The 21,199-nt window shown below is 44.5% G+C and overlaps 1 protein-coding gene across 1 annotated transcript in view; it reads right to left on the bottom strand.

Moving 5' to 3' along the window:
* Pld1 (phospholipase D1) overlaps nt 1–21,199 on the bottom strand; it is a 136,070-nt gene that overhangs the window by 51,593 nt on the left and 63,278 nt on the right. The window contains exons 15-17 of the mRNA XM_059265291.1: nt 13,932–14,060; nt 12,850–12,968; nt 10,957–11,070 (exon numbers count right to left, since the gene is read on the bottom strand). Of these exons, the coding sequence (XP_059121274.1) occupies nt 10,957–11,070; nt 12,850–12,968; nt 13,932–14,060 (362 nt within the window). The remainder of the gene's footprint in view (nt 1–10,956; nt 11,071–12,849; nt 12,969–13,931; nt 14,061–21,199) is intronic.

Raw genomic sequence — 21,199 nt, 5'->3', positions numbered from 1 at the left:
AGGGAGCGTTAGAGCACACTCAGAAAATACTCTTGTGACAGCGAATCTTGTCCTTTGTCACAGCTGGGAAGAATGAACCTCAGCTGAACAACTGCCTCGTCACACTGGCCTGTGGGCAAGTCTCTGGGCATTTCCTTGATTTCTGCCTGATGTAGGAGGATCAGGCTTGCTGTGAGCAATGCCACACCTAGGCAGGTGGGCCTGGGCTGTATTAAAACGGTGTGAATGGGAGCCAGGGAGCAAGCCAGTAAGCTGATTCCCCATGGTCCCTGCTTCAGTTCCTGTTTTGGCTTCCCTGGATGATGGACTGAAACCTGTAAGATGTAATAAACCCTTTTCTCCCAATTTCTTTTTGGCCATGGCACTTACCATAGCAACAGAAAAGCAAACTAAAACAGCACCCTTCCATCCAGGATCATTTCATTTAAAACTTAAAGACTTAAGTTGTGGCTCCTACAAGGAATATTTCAAGACTTATTCAGGTCACTACAACTAACTTTGTCCTCTTTCCCTATGACAGTCCTTCAGCTGCACTTGCATACAGGGCAGAGACCCTGTTGCAGGGTAGAGATTAATGACCATGACATGTGTATCAGCAAGACTCATACCTAGTAAACAGGATACAACTGTTGACTAACGATGACAGCATTAGCAGGTGCATTTGAGCTATGGCAGATCAGATGATACAGAACAGACCTTGGCTGTGCATGGCTGCAGGGCTGGGGGTTGGGGGGAGCAGGGGAACACGGGAGGCATCCCTTGGCCTTCCCAACCCTGAATGACTTTCACTTGGTAGTCCTTCCAGGATTTTAACTGTTGCAGTATGACGTTTACTTAGTATATACATCTTGGTTTTCTTAAGCAACTGCATATCATCACAGAAGAATCATCAGGGGCCTGAGCATGTAGCAGTTGGGAGAGTGTTTGCCTAGCATACACAAAGCCCTGTTTGCCATCCCTAGCACCCCATAAACCAGATGTCACTGGCACATACCTGTGAGCCCAGCATTTGGAGAGTGGAGGCAGGAGGCTCAGAGTTCAAGTCATCCTTGGCTACACAGTGAGTTTAAGACAAGGCTGGACTACAGGAGACCCTGTCTCACAGGAGTAGAAGTGAGAGGAAAAGGAGGGGGGGAGGGGTGGGAGGGGAAGGGAGCAGGAGAGCTAGAGAAACAGATTTGTTGTTTCTAATTGACATGAATGTTGAAACCGGTTCTCAGAGTCAGTTAAAACCTAAACTGAAAAGGACGGTTGAAGTAAGACTGTAAAGTCTAACCCAGGAGACAACCGGTGTCACATATACTATCTATAGAAAGGTCTGGTAAAATACCTAGTAATTTTAAAATAATAGGTACCAGCCTAAGGAAATGCGAAGCTAGTGCTTGCTAAAAGTCATCAGTGTGTCCCCTTCAAAATTCAATCTTGATCTGATATGGGGTACTTATTAGACAGGATTCCCCCAACACGCAGTGCTGTATTTCAATTTTGTCAGGTAAATACATGTGAATATGTGAAGTGGAAAATGTAACCATGAACACGAATCAAGTTAAAATGGTCCAGGAAATAACAGATCTCCAAGGAACTGTGTTATTAGTCACCAGATAGAAACAAAGAATAAACAAAATTTTCAACTCTTGGTCTGTTTAGTTGAATGGTGGATGTTACTGCTGGGCAGTATGACTCCGAGGATGCAGACTGGATTGTAAAGGTTCTCAGAGCACATCCCCACTCAAGTCTGTAACACTGGGGACAGCTGGCACCTGGTAGCTCACGATGAAAGACAGGCCCCACAGCTCCGGGTTAGAGCACCTTCACCTGGGCCATTCCAGTGCCACGGAGGCTCCATTCCCACCGGACAACTGAGTGCACTCTCTCAGTTCCCCTGTCTTCACCTCCCAGCCCTTCCTCCCTCCCTCAACTGCTGTTGAGACAAAATGGCAGAACGAATGAGTTGGTCTCACCATAGTGAGACCCCTTCGTATGTTAACCTAACGACTTAATTATAAATCCCAACGTGGAAATAAGCCTAAGTGGTACTCAGTAATGCACAGCTCTGTCAAGTTACTGGCTGAACTTATAAGTAGCCCTGACAGGAAGCCCTAGCCTTCCCCTGAGAACCAGAAACCTACACTTGCTTTTCTTTCCCACTCTCAAAATCGGCTCTGATTCAAAGACTCAGTAAACTCATGCATGGAACATAAAAATTCGCAGCAACCAGACGTCATAGCAGGTGTCAACTTGCATGTCATATCAATGTGGAGTGTCTGCCAAGCTATAATGAAAAGAAATTCTTGGGGCAGGGTACACTGATAGGCAACTCTGAAGTTGGTTAGCCATGCCTGCCAGGAAGAAAAGCAAGGAGGTCAGGTAGCTGTCATTTTCCATGAAGGACAGGTTATCAGAGGCATTTAAATGTTTAAAGTCTAGCTGTATGCCCAGAAAACATAACCCGTTGTATGGGACAGACCATATGCCAAAGTGGAGGGTCTCAAAATGCTTACAACATCCAAATACCAGACGTTGCCCAACTCCGGAGGGCTCATGGATGGTTATGAATCCCATTGGCTATGTCCAAGCCTTTCCTCGTAGTGGAAAGTCACTTCATTAAGAACAGTCATCATAACCAGGCGGTGGTGGCGCACGCCTTTAATCCCAGCATTTGAGAGGCAGAGCCAGGTGGATCTCTGTGAGTTCGAGGCCAGCCTGGGCTACAGAACAAGATCCAGGACAGGCACCAAAACTACACAGAGAAACCCTGTCTCAAAAAAAACAAAAAATAAAAAGAATAGTCATTATCTGGGGGTAAGCTTGAAAGTTAGATTTTAAGCAAGAGAGGCAAAAGAAAAAAAATCACTTGGGATTATTAGTCATTTACCCTTCTAATTAGTTAAAATTTGCCTGTTGCCCCAAGAGCAATGGAAACTAATTTCCTTTCGGCCCTGCCTATGTGTTTGCCTTTGGAATCCTGAAGTTGCAGAAAAGCATGGAAATCACGTTCCCTCTTCGATGGTCTGGAAAGTTCTCTCAGTAGCACCAAGCATGTGTTGATGGATCTGTTTGTTTTCTCTTTAAGAATCACTCTCCTCCTTCTGTTTCATTGGCCTCCCAGCTTGTCTAGTGTTTCAGTTTTTGAAACAATGTAACAGAGACAAGCCTTGGGGCCGTCCCCTCACATGCTAAATAATACCCCAAATGTTCTGGAAGTAAAATCTAGCCTACACTTTTCAGACCTCAAATTTGAATACACAACATGAAAATGGCATAAATCTGACTTGATGGTTTCGTGACAAAATCATAACCAGGACTGGAAATTTTCCTTTGCACAGTGTTCTATTTTTTAAACTAAAAATAGCTTCCTCATTAACCACAACCCTTCCCCTCCCATACAATGGGCCGAAGAGGAATACATAAAGAACAGAAATCTCTCTTGCAGGAAAACTTTCAGGACGTTCCTAGTATCTGCACCAAGTTTCTTTCTCCTTTTTCACCAGAATGCTTCTATTCCCTGTAAATTCAGTGTGGGTATGTACACACACACACACACACACACACACACACACACACACATCATATATAATATAATATATATTTTAATTCCTTGTTACTTCCCTAAGTGTCCAAGTGAATTATGGACAAAGATTGCTTAGGACAAAAGCGTGTGTGTGTGTGTGTGTGTCCCTCAGGGTGAGGCTGGCATCCATTCCTGAGGATGCCCCCAAGTGGCAGAGTCTGAAGAGAAAAGGAAGCGCTTCCAAGACTGAGCCTTGCTCTTCCAGTCTGGGCTAAAAACAACCACAGTCAAGGAAGTAAAGACATTGACCTAGGCCTCTGCCTCCTTCTCAAGCTCCCTCTAACAATCCCTTTGTTTGAGGGCCTGCTGCTCAACTGGCTAGGCAATTTTCACAAGAACAGTCATTTACCAGAGCCAAAGGAAGAAGGCAGTCTTGAGGCTGAAGGAGAGAAAGAAAACATAGTGTTTAAAAAAAGAGACTCAAGGAGAGAGACATTCCTGGTAAGGGTGGAGTGGGAGCAGATATGTATGGTTGGGTAAGGGTTGGGATGGGAGCAGATATGTATGGTTGGGTAAGGGTTGGGTGGGAGCAGATATGTATAGTTGGGTAAGGGTGGGGTGGGAGCAGATATGTATGGTTGGGTAAGGGTGGGGTGGGAGCAGATATGTATGGTTGGGTAAGGGTGGGGTGGGAGCAGATATGTATGGTTGGGTGCTTTGGGGAACCAAAAAGATACAAAAGAAAGACAGGCAATGGGAGATGGTCCTAAAAGATATGACAGAGGAAGAACTGTCACCTTGATGGGCCTTCTGTAGTTAGTCACCCTAGGACATACCGGAAACAGTGTTCACCTTTAGCACTTACAACCTCAGAGCTGGAGCCAGACTGCAGGCAATCAAGGTTCATTCCCACCACTGACCCATGCAGGCTGTTTGTTTGGTTTTGAGAGGCAAGGTTTCATTCTATAGCCAAGGGTGGTCTTGAACTGGTGGGCATCCTCCTGTCTCAGCCTCTTAAATGCCAGCACCACCATGTCTGTATCATTTACTCTGGTTTCAAACTACCAAACTTTAGTTCCATTATCTGCAAAGACAGGGGCTGGACAGAAGTACTTCTCATACATTGTTAAAAATAAATAAGGAATCTACAAAAAGTCCCGAGCGCTGGCCATGGAGTAAAACTTCCTTGTTCAGTAGCAGCTGCTGCTGACCAAGACCCATGTTCACACATGGTGATCCATGAAAACCTAGCCTGTAAATGGAAAAACAACTCCATGAATTCAGGGAATTCACATCCATGTAAGTGCACACAGCTACTTTCTCTTAGCCCTTTCTCTTAGCTGTGATCAAGCTACCCGTAAGGATGAGTGACAGGAGAAGATACTGACACCAGTCAATGGTTTCACAGGTTTTAGTCTAGGCAGACCAGCTCCACTGTTTCTGGGCCATGGTGCAGCCGAGCACGGGGCAGGGAGCCCGTGGAAAGGCAAAGTTGCTCACCTCGCGGCATCCAGAAAGCAGACACAGAGGAAGACTCAGGGACAAGGTATAACCGCCCAGGAATGCCCCCAGTGACCACCTCCTCCAGCAGGAACCAGCACCTCTTCAGATAGCATGGCCAGGTGGAGACCAAGCATCAGTGTTATGTTCAGATCCTAACACCCCCTTTCCTGCTCTGCTTTTGCACCCATCTGCAATACAACACCTTTTCTGTTCTCTAAATGCATCCATTGAGTGTAATTTAGACATTTGGCCCCACTGTGGGAACAACTTTCCAGCAGTATAATTTGGATGTCATTTACTTGGCTATAAACTTTCCTTTCCATTTCTTTCTCTTCCCCCCTCACTCCTTCCCCCCTTCCTTGTAAGCAGGAGATATTTGTCTCTATCTATGTAAGGATTTCAGCATGATTGTCTAAAATGGTTTCAATGATAAGTTGCCCAATTTAATAAAAAAAAAAAAAAGGATCAGTGGTGTTGACATGCACTGGGCATTTTCATTGACCTTAAGGATGCCAAGCAACCCCTGTCTTAATGCATCTCAAACAGCGATGGGAGTGGTCTACTTATTATGAGAGAGAACAAGACCTTTTTTATCCTCTGTGAGCAGGCAGTCCCAGCATACCTACTCACTTCTTCCCAGGTCTGCCTGCCTTTCTCTGCTGTGTACTCTGAGTGTCCTGGGAAGGCGTCTAGAATTCTCAGCACTAAAGAGAACCACACAAAGGAGTTGGTAGAAGCTGCTGGAGTCAGTTCTCAGGTCTGAGTGACTTTCTCAGAAGTGACAGTATCCATTCTACAAGGTGCAGTTCCCCTCTCCTTGGCCTGGCCACACCACTCCTCTGTGGAAGAGTGTGCAGAGGTTTTCATATTACCAAATACCTGGGTTCCTTTCTGCAGATGAATAATGGCTAGTTATGAATTGCTGTGGAACAATCCTTTTCTACACTATGGAATATGTGTTATTCTCATTGATTAATAAAAAGCTGACAGGCCAGTAGCTGGGCAGGAAGTTAGGCAGGAAAGCCAAACTGAGGATGATGGGAAGAAGGCAGGTGGAGTGAGGAGAGATGCCAGCTAGCTGCCGAGCAAGCAGGACATGTAAAAAAAAGAGGTAACAAGCCATGAGCCATGTGGCAAAGCATAAACAGAAATATGGGTTAATTTAAGTGTAAGAGTTAGCTAGTAACAAGCCTGAGCTATCAGTAGAGCATTTATAATTTATATTTGGCCTCTGAGTTATTTGGGACTAGGTGGTCAGGACAGGAAACACCCATTTACAATGAATTTTCTCAATTATTTACTTTACCATGTCAAATATTCTTTTTCTCCATTTCAATAAATAAAAAGACATAAGGATTTTGACTTAGAACCTTTCTAATGATTCCAAAGTCAACTTCTTCCTTGCAAACTTTTGAAACATCACAGTAATGGTTTTCAACTTGTGGGTCATGATCCCTTTGGGAGTCAACAACCCTTCTGATACTCTACTGGGGGTATTGGATATCCCACATATCAGATATTTACATTATTGTTCACAACAGTAGCAATATTACAGTTACAAGTAACAATGGAAATAATTTTAAGGCTGGGGATGACCACCCCATGAGGAACTATATGACAGGGCCGCAGCCTTAGGAAGGGTGAGAAGCGCTGGGTAGAGAGAGCGTCAGGAGCTGGCACTGACAGAACCCAGAGGACTTTGCCCAGTGGTGGATTTTTGTTTCTTTTTATTTTTTTATTTTTTTATTTTATAATTTAATTTAATTTTACATATCAGCCACAAATTCCCCTGTCTGCTATCCTAGGCTTTCCTACTTCCTGCCGCAGCCAGTTTTCAGAACCACAGCTGTTTAGCTGAAAACCAGTAGAACCCCAGATTTCTCTAGGTCTTATGCATTCTAAATCAGGGGAGGGCCCTATAAGAAAAAGGACACAAAATTAAATATTTATCTTTTTTGAGACAGGGTTTTATATATCCCAGGTCAGCCTTGAGCTTGCTATGTAGCCAAGGATAACCATTTCTTATCTTCTTATCTCTGGAATTGCAGCTTGAACTTATACTCTGAGTCTTATGGGATGCTGAGGACCAAACCCAAGGCTTCAGGCACACTAGGCATCAACCAGCAGGGCTGTAGCCCTAGCCCTAGGGACAAGGGTTGAGAAAGGACTGAGCAGTGAGTTGTCCTGACCCTAAGGTAGGGCCCGGATCCTAATGTGGGCTCCTTAAAGAACAACTCATTCTCTCCCCTCATGGCCTTAACTTCAGGTAGCCAGGAAGTAACCCTAGGTTTAGAGACTGAGAGGATAAAAAGTTAACTATAAAAATATTAGTTTGGGGGGTTGGAGAGATGACTCAGCAGTTAGGAGCACTGACTGTTCTTCCAAGAGACCCAGGTTCAGTTCCCAGCATCTACATGGCAGCTAACAGCTGTCTGTACCTCCAAGACCTGACATCCTCACACAGACACACATGCAGGCAAAACACCAATGCACATGAAATAAAAATAAATAATTAAAAAATATACATATTAGGTTTTGAGGATCAGAAGGACAAAAGAAACTATTATCTTGGAATTAAAGAGCTCACGAATAATGTATTTTCTACTTTGGTATCCTTGTGATTTCAGTTGCCGCTGTGTGACAGCGAACCCCGTGACCAACCGCACCCACAATGTTGCAATTCATTTTCACATTTTTATTTTTTCTCTAAGATCCACCAAAACGGGTTTAGTTATCTAGTCACAAATTCTAACAGTGGCTTCTATTTAGTAATAAACATAATCATTACTCCTTTAAAAGTCAGGGTGTATAGGCATTTGAACTTTATGTGGGCTCCGAGCTATATCAGGTGAAGTCACTAAAAGGTAATTAATACAGTACAGCGACCCTTCAGTTATTAAAGATGTTGAGTGACAGTCTCCTTGGGGCCCGAAGGGAGAAGATCTGACTCACACACTTCATAAGACTTCCTGTGAGGAAGAGGCCTCAGGTATGAGGGATGATCCGCTAAGGCCTCAGGCGCTGTGGCACTGTTTTTCCTGACTTGATGGTTTTCTAACACACTGTGCTTAGCTGACAGTTGTCCTGTGTTTCTAGAAATGCCGCATCGCTTTTTCACCTCCTTCTCCTGGCCACTCTCAGATACACTTTGTGTCACACAAAACAGACATCCCATGGAGCTGTGGGAGCATTCTCCAGGGTGACCTCAACTCACACACTGGCCCACCCAGCATGACACAGTCACATCCCTCTCTAGAGATGCCGTCAGTGACATTTAGCTGATTTTCCTCCATTTGAGTCCCTTGCCCCTCATTTTCGGTATGTCTGTGTCTTCTCTCGGTCCCGGCCCCGCCTTCATTCCTGGCTTAGCCCCACAGTGGCATTAGTACTTCCAGCGACTCCACCGCCCTGGCTTTCACTGGAGGCTCTTCATACGTGTGAGCCTCAAGCTCCAGTGGATTCAGACAGAAGCAGACGAGACGAAATAAAATGAGAATCTGTCCGATAAACTTTGAAAATGGCCCCATAGCACACAAGCCTTTCAGTGGCTCCTTGACATATTAGCATAACGAAGGCACAACTTTTGTTTGTTTGTTTGTTTGTTGTTAGTGAAGAAGCCTTGGAAACCGGTTTTCTGTGAAATCCTCATCAGCATTTCACAGGCAAAAGCCAGTTTAGGAAAGCTGTCATAGGTTAATCCTCACTGGTGATGGGCAAGTTCAAGGTCACTGCCAGTCATCTTCAGACCCCTCTTCTGGCCTTACACCAGCTAGCTACATTACCCTCTCCAAGTCAGTGGTTTACAGCAGGTGGTCTTATTCCTCAGGCACGAGAACCAGCTCCTTGTTAGCAAGCTCTTAGGGCGTTCAGGTGAGTTATCAAAAGAATTTTCTACTGTCTCTTCCCAGGAAACAATGTTTCCAGAGGCAGCAAAACTGTTTTTTATCCCCTCCTCTCAGGACACAAATGATGGCTTACAGTGTAAACAGATGGTGCTTAAATATATGCTTGTATAAAACATATGGTATTTAAATATGCTGGCTGAGTCTCGATGTAATCAGCAGTGGGCTAAACTATCTCAGATATAGATATATATATGTATATAAAATCATATATATTACTTGTGCGTGTGTGTGGGCACACACTCGACACAGGAAGGGTGTGAAGGTCAGAGAAGAGCCTGCAGGAGTCTCCTTCCACCACGTGAGTGTAGTATATCAAACTCAAATCATCAGGTATGGCAGCAGGCACTCCCACCACATGCCGTCTCCACAGCTGATCAACATACATTTTTGACCAATACTCAGCAGAAGCCGGCTTCAGTAAGATGACCCCCACACCAATTTTAATGCAAGTTCAAAAGTTTTTTTTTGGTTTTTCGAGACAGGGTTTTTCTGTAGCTTTGGTGCCTGTCTTGGATCTCGCTCTGTAGACCAGGCTGGCCTTGAACTCACAGAGATCTGCCTGGCTCTGCCTCCCGAGTGCTGGAATTAAAGGCGTGCGCCACCACCGCCCGGCTGCAAGTTCAAATCTTAAATCCTGATTTTCTCTTAATACTAGCATCCTTGTTTCATCTTCCAGAATGAGTAAGCTCTCCTTATCTACATAGAATAAATTAAATAGGTTCATAAAGTATTCATCAACCTATATGCAAGTGTACAGCACTCCGTGCTTCCAAATTTAAGGCCTTAATATCTCTGTAAACTGGGGTGAGCACATATCTACTACAGGAGCTTTTCTCAAGTTTGTCCTATTTTTTATTTTTCTTTGTGTGTTTGCATGTGGGTGGTTAGGTGGATTGCCCTTGTGTGGGTGGGTACACGTACACATACGTGTGATTCACGTGGAGGCCACAGAATAAGCCTGGGTGTTATTGCTTTTGAGCTAGCCACCTAGTTTTTTGGAGACAGCATCTCTCACTGGCCTGGGGCTCACTAGGCTGGCTGGCCAGTGAGTCCGGATCCCATGTCCCCACCTCCCCAGTGCTAGGATTACAAGCACACATCCAATGCCCAGCCTCTTTACACGGTTCTGCGGCTCACACTCCGAGCCTCCGCTTGTGTGGCTATCTCCTCCGCCCTGGCTTGTTCTTTTTACTGTGTTATTTTGTCTCTGTTGTGATTTTACTCTTGGTAGGCACATGCCTGTGCTTGCACATAGTGCAAAGGAACAGATTTAGACACTTCATTTACAAAAGCATGGTCACTAGAATCCCTGTCTGAATTAGGTCAATCCACACTGGAGACATGAAGAGCGAGCAGGGTACTGGGCTTGGGCAGAAACAATGCTTTTGATGTTACAAAGGCAAAGCCAAAGGGGGCCCACCCTCGTTCTGTCCCTGGATAACTTCAAGACAAGGGAGAAGTCATTGATAAAGGAGCCAACTGTGTACAACTGAGCCAGAGCTTGATCCATCAGTAGTGGGTGGCCCTGGATAAACCTCAGAGTCCCGCTGGTCATGAGTTTCCTTGTTTGTAATTTGAGAGGTGGGAATGAAAGCTGTAAAATTTTATGACTCTATTAAACAACTTCCTACTCTTTTAAAAGGGCCTCTAAAAGGTATTTGGTTAATTAAGCACTAAATTCAATGAGAACTCCCTTCCCAGACTCCAAGTTTCAGCCTCATCCCTGGTGCTTAAGCAGCCCCAGCCCCAGGTTTACTGTGTAAGTGTTGCTAGGGTCACCTCTCAAGGAATTCTGGGAACCCCTCAAGGGATTATAGGAGCAGCTATGCCTGCACTGTGGCCTTTATGAGGACATGCATTTATTAGACATAACGCATGAGTTTTAGAAAAACGAGGAACTGAATTCACTAAGAGTAAATACAACACTGAATTTTCAAAGATCCACTTAGGCATGCTTCAGGAAAAAAAAACTCTTATTGGGAAATCTGAAGCCAAGGTGGCAGTCACAGGGACGTTACCCAGCAGCCCTTTGCTCACCTGCACTCTGGCGGGGACTGCCTCAGGCACCTGATACCTCAGCTCATGTGCAGTGGTTTGTGATTTGGGGAGCAGGAAAGGGTAAGAAAGGGAGCGGTATTTTGGCTTCATAATCTGAAACAGAAAAGGCAAATTCAAAAAAGTTACAAACGAGGAAAGAGATCCATTATTCCTCACTTGGAAGCGAGAAAAGAAATGCAGGTTCCTTGGAACCAAAATAATTATGAACGGCTATTTCTAAGTTAAAAGCTGGAAGCTGTCTTTCTTTCCTGCATCCCCTTTCTCTTCTACCTTTGCAGCAGGCATACATCCTTTTATATTGTAGGAGAAAATTAGATGTAATCCACAGTTACGGTAATATATAATTGCAAAAATGAAATTCTTACTGTGTCTTACTATCTTGTAAATGTCTTACCACAGCAATTAGGCATGATTTCATTTTAAACAACTTCACAGTAAAATAGGACTAAGGATCCTGATTTGATTCATATTATTCAGGAATTCAGAGGTCATCTGTCACTCTATAACTCTGGATACTAAAGCAGGAGGAATACTGTGAGGTCCAGGCCAGGGTGGGCTACATAGGAAGCCTGTCTCAAAAACAATGCTTTTAGTACCAGTAATTAGCATTTTAACTAGTTCTGGCTGTATTTGAACCATCAGAAGTGATATGGAAATACTTTTTCTGGGAAAAGAATTTTTTTTTGGGGGGGGGGGTTCGAGACAGGGTTTCTCTGTATAGCTTTGCGCCTTTCCTGGAACTCACTCTGTAGTCCAGGCCGGCCTCGAACTCACAGAGATCTGCCTGCCTCTGCCTCTCGAGTGCTGGGATAAAAGGCGGGCACCACCACCACCCAGCAGGAAAAGATTTTATACCTAAAAATACTATTGAGTGTTGTGTTAATTTATCCTCCCAGGATCAGGGCATGGGAGCATAGCAACTGTAAATATTAGCTGTAAATAAAAATATAAAAATATTTTTAGTTTTGACAATATAGTAGATTAAAACTAATATTGTGCTGGCAAGTGGTGGTGCACACCTTTAGTACCAGCATTCAGGAGGCAGAGGCAGGGAGATCTCTGTGAGTTCAAGGCCAGCCTGATCTGCAGAGCTAGTTCCAGGACAGCCAAGGCTACGCAGAGAAACTCTGTCTTGAAAAACTAAAAAAAAAAAAAAAAAAAAAAAGTAATATTGCTTTGCTTACTGAGGCATCCCCTCCAAACTTGAATTTAAAATACTGCACTGATTTTTTTTTTGTAACTTTCACATGAATGGTAAGTAAACTAATACCCTAAGTTTTTCATGGAAGTAACTCAACTAGGTCCCTTTTCCAGGTAATCAGAGCAGACAGCGTCATTATTTAAGTTAATGTAGGGGCCTTAACAGCACCAATGACAAGGCTGAATTTCTGCATGGTAGGGTCTTGCTTGCTAGCTTGTAAGTGGGTTCCATCTGGAGAAAAGACATGTCTCTGGCTTATCCTGCTTTCCCTGCTCAGAGCCAGCTCCACAGTCCTGTGCCAGCGCAAGGCCAGGCCAGCACAAGATCTGAGCCTCTCATCTAAACAAGCCCTGCAGACCCTATAGTAGTTGTCTACATACCTACTGGTCCTGTCTCTGCAAATACTTGACACTTCCGTTTACGGGGTTCAAAGGCTTAAATTCACAGGATGTGATTGCCGCATTTATCCCTTCACATCCGGAGTTGTCTGTCATAATACTCCAAGAGACAGCTTCCTTTTTTGTAGTGCTCGGAAACCCAACACTATGACAACGATATCCCTAGCAATAAATGGTGTCACAGATGTGGCCACAGCAGTCCTTTCCTGCCAAGCCTCTGAGCTTCTCCTCAGCCAGGGACCAATGTGGGCCAAGTGCTAACAACATTGGTACCTTCGTGAAGTTCCAGCGCTGGATGAAGTGACGAGCCACATCACGAGCTGCCTTCCCATGGACCACAGAACCAATATCATGCCAAGGCATCCGGGGCATGGAGTACCTGTCAATGAAATCTGCCCAGGGCCACCAGGCAAGGACACATCACTAAGTTCAGCACCAGGGGACAAAAACACTCTGACCCCAACCAGGACACAACATAGTCATGCTCAAGGTAAACACAGATCTTCAATCAAGAAATTCAGTCATCTACCCCACTTCACTAACCCTATATATGCTCAATATTAATCTACAGACATGGCAAGATGTGAGTTGGTACAAATAATCTAAGCCTGCATGCTTGATAAGATTTTCCTTTTGATCTACGGCAATAACAGCAGGCTATCTATATACACAACACCATACTGGCCACCTCTTAGATATAAGCACAATCATTATCTAAGATACATCCTCTAATAAAAGAAGACAGAGAAAATAAATACAAAAGAACGTGACCAAAAAAAGGTTACCCTCTGATGGAAATTTTCAGTTTATTACCCTAAAATATACCTGTGGGAAATTTTAAGTTTTATGTTTTTTTCTTACCACTACAACAAAAAGCTCATACAGGTATGACCAAATCAGATCTCCAAAATTTAACCAAAACCTCAAAGACAAAAATAAATAGCCATGAGGCCCCAGTTCCTCATCGAGTATCTACAGGTTGTTAATGGCAGCCAGGGAAGGGAATGACATTTTCTTCAGTGGTGTAGCCACTTGTGAGTCACCTGTGCTCCTGTAAGTGACCCCTTACCCATGCAAACCTAATTAAACTCACTGGACCATCAGAAGTAGAAGGGTTTCTCATTGAGAAGAGAAAGGGGGCCAATGGGAATGGGAGGGAGAAAAGAGGGTAATGGGGGTGGGTAGGTCCAAAATACTTCATATACATGTACAAAAATGTACATGTGGTCAATAACTGCAAATAAAAACCTTAAACAAAACAGAAGGCATTTGGATCATGCACATGCATACTTGCTGAGATGCCCCAAAGTGAAAAACAAAACAGAGCCTGCAGCCACCCTCCTCCCGATACTCACCAGCAAAAGGCTTGTCCAGTTGAACCCAGTCCTTGAAGACAAAGTTGCAGTAATCCTTCCCATGCCAAAACCTGGTCTCCCCGTGGAGCTCTCCCACACCTGTCTGCACACTTCGGATGGAGCCAGTGTCTGTGAACATTGCAAGATTGTCTCAGAGACTGAGAGTTGGGTCAGCCCCAGAGAGGGTCCTCCTGATCCCCTGCTAAACACTCCATACACCCTCACTTTTCTTCCTGGATCCTGTCACTAGGATAGCCTGTGTCCATTTCATCAGGGACTGTGGGTTGACTTAATGTTCCAACCCTCCTAAGGCTCTCTTTAGGTAGCAATGCAGGCTCTAACCAGAGTCGTCCTCAGACCATGGAAGTTAACGTTCTTGGCAATTGAGCAGCTTATTCTCAAAGCCTACCAGGTCAGGGAGACTAGACCACAGAGTAAAGAAAGAATTCCCCTGGTGGGGCGCCACAAGAACACTATGGCTAGGTGAGGATGGGAGCACACTGGACAGAGGCAACAGGAGCCAGGTACCTCTTCCCTTACCAATACGGTGGATATTCATGCCTTTCTCATCTCAAGAAGCATGAGCCTCATACTTACAGGCAGTCCATGTTCCAGCCCCAGAATTAGCTATAGACACCATGCTTCTACATTTGGGGGGTCATACAGCCTTCCATGTAGAGAGTATGATTTGCCCTAGATGGCAGCTAAGATCTTTCAGTCTCTCATCCACAGAAATAGAACAGACGGAAGCTCACAATCGAGGCACCAAAGCAGCAGTTTACAGCAGCGTTCCACAACGAGCCTAGCGGACCACTCTACTTAAGAACGATACCTCGAGTTAAGCAGTGCAAAGGTCTCAGGGAGGTGTCAGTCGTGAAGACAACGAAGCAGGGGAGAAGCCAAATGAAAACCACAAAGTAGTACTAGGCACAAAAGAGGCGTTAGACAGGCAGACGCAGGGTGCAAGAATGATTGGTGAACGAATAATAATAGTACCACTTGAAGAGGCCAGTGAGAGCTCTACTGGCCACCACACATTACCACTGCCATATCACCCCAGAACTGTCTTTGTGAAATGCAAAGTTGTTGAAACCCTCTCTAGAATCACCTCCCGTCCACAGGTGGTTCAAGTGCTAAGGATCAGTGTATGTAGGAGTTTCTCCCGAACCGACAGCCATCTGTCTTTCTCTTCCTGTCTTCCCTTCGCTTGGACCCAGGCTTCAACATGCCTTATTTTTCACTCTACTTTGCAGGCTGATCTGCCTTGCCTCTGTGCAGTTTGCGTGTTACCCATCTGTGTACAATGCTCTTCCCTCCCTTTGGCCTGATCTCTTAGTCGTTCGTTATAGGCCACATCGTCCCAACCTCAAGAGAGACAGAGCAGACCCCTTCAGGGAGTGGCGTCACCAGCACTGATGTCGTCCTGTCCGGAAATGCCCTCCCCAGGCCTTTGACCAGGCCATGCAACTGCATCAAACGCTGAGTGGATTTACCATCTGCTGTAGCTCCCAGTATCCAGGAAGTAATTAATAAATGTTTGCAGAACAGATACTTTTATGTAGTCACCACACACCTAATATTCCATCTCAAAATTAATAATTAACTTTCCAAAGGTCGCTAAGTATACTGAATGAAAAATGGTTTAAAGTGTCAATGTCAACAAAAGCAACTATTGCTTGAAGCAGACCTTTATTATCCTCCCCCAGCTGTTGGCTTTCCTGCTGTGCACACCTGAAAGGAAAGAGCATGTGTGGGCTGCGGGCTACCCTGCAGGCTCTTCGTAGCAAGCATGGCTCTTGTTGGGAAGGGAGACTTGAGATAGGGAGGTAAGTAAGGAGGGACAGACAGTGAGACTATAAAATAAATGATGAGTCAATCCCAAACTGACAAAACACAGAAACAGAGAGCTGGCTATGTAGACAAAGGTCCCTGCAACTGAGCCCAGGGCCCTGAATCAATCCCAGGGCTCACATGGTGAAAGAACTGACTCCCTCAAGTTGTTCTCTAGTCGCCACAGGCCTGCCATGCTACATGCGCATGGGTGCACCCCCACTCCACACTGTAGGAAAAAATTAAGAGACACAAATGTAACTATTAAGTTTGAGATACAGTATTAGTTGTATGTGGTGACTGCAAATGTATATATAAATATATTTTCATCAACTTGAGAAACGAAGCTAAGATTCTAACACAGACACCAGACACTTGTTGAACTATTAGGATAGGTGTTATCATTTGAAAAACAAAAACGGAAGTAAATTTCTAGTCTCAGGAAACGACCCTGACAGTGACTGTGACAGTGACTGAATTCAGACGCCCACAATTCAAATATGCTTTTGTTTTTAGCCGCGCACACATGGACAGCTGTGAGCAGGCACACCAGTACCACATCTGGCTCCCAAATGACATCATCACAATTGTGTCTCTTCTCCTTGGTGCCAGTTCTCTACGCCCTTGTCTGCCAGCAGCCGAAGTTTGCACAAGGGCATCTTCTGTTCTTGCCTTTGCAGCATCAATCCCTCCATGGGTAACTCAGTTCCAGCCTCTCAGGCCCCTGTGCTGCTCTCCACTACTCTGCCCAACTATCTTCCTCCCATCACCACTTCCGAAACCATAAGGATAGTCTAATCATTCTTCAGGAAATTTCCATCTACCTCAGTCTTGAGCACATTGGCACAACCTAGTTGGATCCTTTTACATCAAGTGTATCCTTCAAAGAATCTTTACCTTTAACCACCACCACCACCTCCTCCACTACAGTGGGATGTTCTGTATGCTGTGAATGTGTTGCTCTGATTATTATTATTATTATTATTATTATTATTATTATTATTATTGATAAATAAAACACTGACTGGCCAGTAGCCAGGCAGGAAGTATAGGTGGGATAAACAGACAAGAAGAATTCTGGGAAGTGGAAGACTGGTCAGGAGACACCAGCCTGCCATCTAGGGAGTAGCATGTAATGGCACACAGGTAAAGCCATAGGATATGTGGCGATACATAGATTAATAGTTATGGGCTAATTTAAGATATAGGGCTACAGCGTCACCTTGGGATCTTTGGCAGCAGTTAACTCTGCAGCTCACACACGATTGAGCCTGTATGATAATGAGTATTCAGAGACGGGTAATGCCTGGGGGGGGGGGGGGGCGCTCACCAACCTAAGAGAGAGCGCCTGTGTGGCCTGGGCAGGCATCTCCATGACTGGTAAGGTGACCTCCCATTGTGCTATAAGCCTGTATTTAAGACCTCCTCCTTCCTTCAATAAATGACATTCGGCAAAAAATAAAATTAAATAAATAAATAAATAAATAAATAAAAAGATATAGGGCTAGCTAGCTTAAAGCCTGAGCCATGGCCATGCAGTTATAATTAATATACGCCTCTGTGTGTTTACTTCGATCTGAGCAGCTGCAGGACTGACTGCTGACTGGCCAGGACACAGGAAAACTTCAGCTACACCCCACCATGGTGTTCTCCAGCATTTTTTGAATTAGAAGATTTCAACCTGACTCACTGGAGCCTCCATAAGTTGACCTAGACAGACTCCACCAGCCCAGTCTATACAAAGTCCAGAAATATAGGAATAAGATAAAAATATAGAAATAAAAAATTATAAGCTTAAGAGATGGAAGCCGACAGCTGTCAGCTTCACTAGTAAATGGGGATTAACCTTTAACTGGGCCCTTCCATGTTTTATGATGGGCAGCTGTGTCAGCAACCCAGATGTTAGGGTTTTTTAAACTAAAGATTGCCCTCTGTAGTCTTGGGGTTATCTATTTTTCGGTAACCCCCTACCACTCATTACCGAAACCAAAGTTAACTTTTAACGAGTTCTCCGTGACAACCTGTTTTGCATTGCTTTGTATTCCTCCCACTCTGGGAACTCAGCTATGTCCAGAAAAATTGCAGGTCTGGACAATCATCAATTAACTGTGTCAGGAAGGGCTGCAGGGATGTACAAACATCATTTAGATGAAACCCTCTAAAACCTTATTAATGGAAAATTGTAAAACCTAAAAAGCAATTTGTCTCTAAAAGTTCTTCAGAATTGTAAAAATTCTTTTGTCCATGCGTAATGCTTACTTCTTGCTATAAATAGGGGGCCAGAACCCGCCTCCATTGCCACAGCCTCAAAATCCCGAACCCTGGCTGTGGTCTCAGCTAGCTGATAAGCTTTTGTGCCCCGGGGTGATTTTCTTTTCTATCTCTGTTTTTTTCTGGAATAAAGTCTGCTCCTGTTAGACTTTAGTGGTCTGTCCTCCATTATTTTGTGATCCTGGACCTAACAAAAGGAATCCACAATTCCCCAATTCCCAAACTCTAAAAGCCCGATGGTGTGTTCACGGTTCATGTTTTATCAGAAGCTGACCTGAACTGACATGAAGTTATCCTGACTGCATTGTCCCGCTCAGGACATATATGTGTATATGCAGAGTTTGCTCACATGCCCTGGACTGCTGGAAGTGCCACATAACACAGGCTGTAGACGTGACATACTTTTCTATATCCCAGCACGTTCTAGATTCTGGACCACGTCTGACTCCAGGGTTTCTTGTAGACCTCTGTGGATTTGTCCCACTTCATACTTAAGTTTGAGAACTGAAAATAAGTTCTTTTAGTATTCATTTTCAAATCTGTGCCCTAAGATAGAACATTATCCCGAAACAACTGTTCTCTCCTTTCTCACTCTCTACCTTCCAAGTCTTTTGCAGTGTTAGGGCCTCATGAGTGCTAGGCAAGGACTCTACCACTGAGCTATATTCTCAATACCCTACATTTTGAATCTATATTCATATCCAAGGGTAGTTCCAATCCAGGTCCTGAATGAGTTATGTGTTTTAGAAAATGTTCAGTCTTCAAGCTTTCTAGATTTCCAAGTGTGTGTGAGGGGTCGTGACCTTGTCTGGAGTCTGTCAAGAAGATTTCACCTGCAGCAAGAGTGCTGACCACCATGCTAATCAGTAAAACATTTCAAACTATTTCACAATCAGCTATCAGACAATAAGCTGGTTTTCTTTTTTGTCTTGTTTTGTTTTCAGACAAGACCTATCCGGACTTAGCTGTGCTGTGGATATCACTTTATATAAATAAAGCACTGATTGGCCAGTGACCAGGCAGGAAGTATAGGCGGGATAAGAAGAGAGAATTGAGGAAGGAGGAAGGAAAGGAAGACCCGCTGGAGCCACCGCCAAGACAAGGAAGATGTAAAGTACCGGTAAGCCACGAGCCACGTGGCAAAGTAAAGATTAATAGAAATGGGCTGAATATAAGACTGAGAGCTAGACAATGATAGGCCTGAGCTAATGGCCAAGCAGTTTAAATAATGTAAGAGTCTGTGTGTTTATTTTATAATTGGGCTCCGGGACTGGTGGGACTTGGCGGTGGGAGCTGGAGAAAAATTCTCCAGCTACAAGCTGGCTTCAAACTCACTATGGAAGCCAGGCTGGCCTCAGGTTTGCCACAGTCCTCTGCCCCTGTTCCCCAAATGCTGAGACTGCAGCTACATGCTACCATGCCTGCCTGAGCTAAGCTTCTTGAGGGAACATGGCATCTTAGGCACCTGGTGCACTGCAGCCCAGAGAAGTCTGGAGAAGCCTTAACTTACCATTACCACCCCATCAATGTGAAATCCTGTTTACTGATCTGCTCAGTATTACTTACAAAGGAAAGCTCAGCAAATGCTTCCCAAGTATAAGAGGAATCAAATTCTGTATTTAAAATAGTGTCAGGCAAAGCAATAGAAACCTGGGACTATCCTTAGAACATAATTCTGAAAAGACAAAAAAAAAAATCCTTGAGGCTGTGAGTTCGAGGCCAGCCTGGTCTACAAAGTGAGTTCCAGGACAGCCAGGGCTTTTACACAGAGAAACCCTGTCTCAAAACAAAAACAAAACAAAGCAAAAAATCCACAAGTGTAGCTGAATGCTCTTCGAATTAAAATACTTATTACAGAATCTACCATGGTTCCTGACCTCCTTAAGAGGAATTAAGTTTAGTGCAGTCTTTCTGCTTAAACCCTGCAGTGATCTTGCCTGTGTTGGAAGCACAGCAAGAAGGCCCTTGCCCCCACAGATCTCCAGAGAAACCTGGAATGCTAAGCACACAGGATTGTCTTTCCAGTAAGAAAGATGAAAAACCTGTTCTTCCATCCAGAAAGCTGAGAATTGGGAGTGATAAACAGTGGGGTGATCTGTGTTACCTGTGTTACCAGGCCGCATCAAGTCCTACAACCAAGACTGGAGGTGACCAGGAATCTAAATGACCCTTACAGCCAGAGGCTCTCTGGAACTCACACAATCAGGACCAGACGTGGCTAACAGCCCAAATGACCTCTACACTATCTGTTCGACCAGACCAGGCCAGACCCTTAGGTCCCTAAGCTGCACAGGCAGCCTCTCTAGAACCCATCTTCTTGGAGGAAACGACGTGTGCCCTGAGTTGAGTTTCAATGTAACTACGCTTCTTTGTGCACAGGGGATTTTATTCCATCAAGAAATTTTTTTTTCCAAATTATCCTGGGCTTAAGTACACTGGAGAGAAACCGTCTCTTTTTAGACTCCGCAGAGTCTGATCCAGGTTGACAAAGTCAGCCTGCACCTGGTTTTCATACTTATCTCCACATGCAGTTCACTCCCCTGCCTGGACACCTGCAGGGACCCCTCACACCTGTACCCTGCATACTGGCCTCTGCATGCACGGCAAGGCATCCCAGGAGTCCCTTCCATGTGGCTATCTGTACATTAACACGATCCGCTGACTTCCCTAGAGATCAAATTCTTACAGTAGCCTACAAAGCTGCTTATAATCCATCCAGTCCCCACCTTCTTGCTTTTCTAACATTCCCATCTCCACAGCCACATTTCTAGAACATCCGAATCGTTCCCCTGCCTTGGGCTCTTTGAATTTGCCATTGTTCCTGCTTAGGACACCTCCCCAAAGTTTCTTATTCTCCTCCTCCTCTCCTTTTTGATCTCTAGTTCAAACTCAACCCATAAGAGTATCATTCTTTAATCAGGTTATTTAAGAAGAGTAATTCACCCCTCTGCTTTCACACCATTGGTCTCCATTGTAATAATTATCACTGCTTGATATACTACAAGCAACGGTCTTGTGTGTAACACCCATCCTTATTACCTTAATTTCATTCATAGTACTTAGGACGGTGGTTGGCATGTCATAGGCGCTCAGTACACATTTATTCAATTAAGCATGCAAAGGGGCTGGAGAGCTGGCTCAGTAAGGAGTGCATGCTGTTATTTTAG

This window comes from Peromyscus eremicus, chromosome 6 (genome assembly GCF_949786415.1).
Source record: "Peromyscus eremicus chromosome 6, PerEre_H2_v1, whole genome shotgun sequence".
Taxonomy (NCBI): Eukaryota; Metazoa; Chordata; class Mammalia; order Rodentia; family Cricetidae; genus Peromyscus; species Peromyscus eremicus.
This window is presented reverse-complemented; position numbering and strand designations above follow the sequence as displayed.